This window comes from Phragmites australis, chromosome 1 (assembly GCF_958298935.1).
Source record: "Phragmites australis chromosome 1, lpPhrAust1.1, whole genome shotgun sequence".
In the NCBI taxonomy this organism is placed as follows: domain Eukaryota; kingdom Viridiplantae; phylum Streptophyta; class Magnoliopsida; order Poales; family Poaceae; genus Phragmites; species Phragmites australis.
Window position 1 is genome coordinate 37,243,335 of NC_084921.1, and position 3,330 is coordinate 37,246,664.

The 3,330-nt window shown below is 53.0% G+C and overlaps 1 protein-coding gene across 1 annotated transcript; it reads left to right on the forward strand.

The window, feature by feature from the left end:
• The first annotated feature begins 1,243 nt into the window (after nucleotides 1-1,243).
• Nucleotides 1,244-2,270, forward strand: LOC133917381 (monothiol glutaredoxin-S5-like). Its single transcript, XM_062361287.1, has one exon. It carries the CDS (start codon nucleotides 1,520-1,522, stop codon nucleotides 1,967-1,969), a length of 450 nt encoding a protein of 149 aa, XP_062217271.1. The 5' UTR covers nucleotides 1,244-1,519; the 3' UTR covers nucleotides 1,970-2,270.
• Nucleotides 2,271-3,330: the final 1,060 nt, after the last annotated feature.

The window sequence follows — 3,330 nt, forward strand, 5'->3', positions numbered from 1 at the left end:
CGTTGCAGTACGCAAAGAGACGCAAGTGGAGTGCAGAAACCAGAGTACCAAATATACCAATAAATCAGAAGCTTCTCCGGATGCGTCATGCGTGCTGTCCCTTCTCCGAGTCCCAACCAAGCAACGACGGACGGGGCCAACAAAAGCGACGTCAAACGTAATCCACATGCCGTTTCCCGCCACGTAAGAGCGATAGTATCCTCCATCGGCGGCAACCGGCAATACATTATGCGTGCATACACACAGTCTGACCGTCTCTCAAGCTGGCTCTCGATTGGGGCGCACAGCTCGATCGGCACCGGTTCAATCCAGATGGAAACACGCACCCCGACATGTGTTGATAAAAAAAATGAGAAGGAAACAAAGACCGCAAGAAAAGTAACAGCGGGCTGGTGTTAGTGTCCAACCGGAGTGACGTCTCTGATGACGACGCCGACGCCGCGACGGGAAACGTTAGGCGCCCGACCACGGAACTACAGCGCACGGCCGCACGACGATTAAATTGCGTGAAAAATTCGAAATTAGATAATGTAAATCAGTCGTATTTGCTAAAATAGATAATATATTATCGTATTTACAATTTTAGTATTCATAGTCGGTAGAATTTAAGTACACCGTACACCAAAATATTCATATTCGACACATCATGTGTTGAATACGATTGATATTCGGCACAAGTCACGGTGTGTTAAATATGAGCTAAAGTGTCGTATCCGGCATATGGTGTGCTGAATATGAGTTATAAAAATTTATTTTCGGTAAATAAAATATCGAATACGGATACTAAATTTATAAATACGATAATATATTAACTATTTCGATAAATATGTTTATGTATGTTGTCTAATTTTACATATTTTCTTAAACTGTGCTGACTGCTGATAGTCTCGCTTCAAAATTGGACTGGTACTTCATGACCTTGCGTTTGAGCCAAACCGTTTGATTCGGTTCAGACGGCTCTGACAGAGGACACGGCAGGTCGGGAAAGTGATCCGACTCCCTTGTTGGCACAGCTGCAGACGCAGCCAACCGTCGGCAGCCGCCTCACCCGGTCACCCCCAACAAAAAATCGTGCCCGCTGTTCAGGGCCCCTCAGGCTCCACCCGGGATCGGCCGCCCCATCATCATGAGCCCAACCGCAAAACGCGCGTCCCTGTCCGCTTCCGCAGCAGCTGTCGTCACGGGCCCGGTGTCCCCGGCGCGGCTGACGCCCCTCCACGCCACTCCGCCCGCTCCCAGCAAAGCCGAGACCCCCGAGACTCGTGTGTAGTAGCAGTTAGTCCGCGCGAACCGATCGGAAGCTCCCCCGCGTCGCGGTGGGATCCTGCGCTGACGTCGGCCGCCCACCTCACCTCCCCTGTATATATCCCGGCTCCCGCGCCATTGCACCAGCGCCTAACCATCGCGACCCACACGAACCACGCCCGTGAGAGAAAAGAAGAGAGAGAGAGAGAGAGAGAGAAAAGTGAACGGGAGCCTCGGAACGTCAAGCGGGAATACCGAACGTAGGAAGGGAGCAATGTACCAGGCCATCCCATACAGCAGCGCCCGGGCGTGGCTCGTGCCGGCGCCGGCACCTGAGGTGGCCCTCGTCGCCGTGAAGCCGGAGCCGGTGGTGACCGTTGCGGCTCACGCGGAGGAGTCCCGGTCCGCGGCGGTGGCGGAGGACGACGCCAGGGCGGAGGTGGGGAGGGCCGTGGCGGAGAGCTCGGTGCTGGTGGTGGGGCGGCGCGGGTGCTGCCTTAGCCACGTGGTGAAGCGGCTGCTGCAGGGGCTCGGGGTCAACCCGGTTGTGCACGAGGTCGCCGACGAGGCCGTGCTCGTCGGGGTCGTCCCGGCCGAGGCCACCGCGCTCCCGGCGGTGTTCGTCGGTGGGAAGCTCCTGGGCGGGCTCGACCGGCTCATGGCCGTCCACATCTCCGGCGAGCTCGTGCCCATCCTCAAGAAGGCCGGTGCCCTCTGGCTCTAATTTAATCACCTTTATTTCGCCCCTTTTCGAAACGAAGGCATCGTGATATAATCCTGGCCGTTGGATCGAGTTTTACACGGCGGTGGATGTGTTCTAGGACTTTGATTATCTTTAGGGATAGCAAAAAATGATAATTCTAATTATATAATTTTATCCAGTAATAGTATTTTGGTAGAGTGTGTGTGCATGACTACTCGCTTCTTCCATCATGTGAATACGGAAGACGAGCGAGGAGCATCTGTACAGTACAGTCGCTTCCGTTTCTGATTTAATGAGAATGCATGAGCCGTCCACTTTCCCATTTCCTGTGGCTTGCACCATTTTCTCTTTTTTACTTGATATACTCCATACGATTTATTGCCGTCCGTATACGGCATTGTCTTGTACTAACTCGATTCATGACCGGTTGCTGAGATGTTATGGGTGGATCACGCGCTTATGCGTTCAGATTGTTGTGAAATAACTATCTCTTGTGAAAGAGACATTCTTTGGGTGTTTTATCAATAGATAAGTCATTTTATTATGTTCATTCAACATGTATAAATATGTAAAGATTATATGAATCAATAATAAGAGTTTTTATTTTATCTTTGTACAATTACTTGTAATACGTTGTCAACATGCTCTACGCTACGCTACGAAGGCGATGAACTCGCTACACCGCGCTACGAAGGCGATGCACTCGTGCTCTCCACAACGCTCATCAACCTAATCTGATTGGAGGCAAAGTAAATCCACTACAACAACGATTCTTCTACTTCTTCACCGTCAACGAGATAAACACCACAGCAAAGAAGAACACTAGAGGCACCAAGATCTCAGTACAAAGGAAGCACACGGGGTAAGAAAAATGAAGTCACTGAGATCTTGCCCAATGTTTTTCTTCAAAGACGGCCCATGCATCCTGTGGCATCCGTCATGTGTTCTCCGACAACGCGTCCCCACTGGCGGCACATGTCTGCCCTGCAGTGACGCCAGCCTAACAATCCCTCACCCATCTGGCGCTCGGTGAAGGCTGGCACAACCCCACCCAAATCCGGTGGCACCATTGACGGTGGTCGGCTCGGTCTGGCCACACCCGTCCTTCAGCGGTGCCACCTCCGCTCTCTGGCGGAGATCTGCCCTCTAGTGGCGCTCTGCACTCTGGCATCATGCTCTATTTGACGACACCTTCGTCTGCCCTCATCCGGTGCCTGAGTCGACCTGTCTAGCGGTGGCCGGGCCTGCCTAGGCGGCGACCGAACCTGTCCGGCGACAGTAACCACGACCCGTCATGCCCGGCGATGCGGCCCGCCCGAGCCGACGGCCGTGTCTTCCTCTGGCAGCGAGAACCACGCGACGCGATGATATCTGCCTGACAC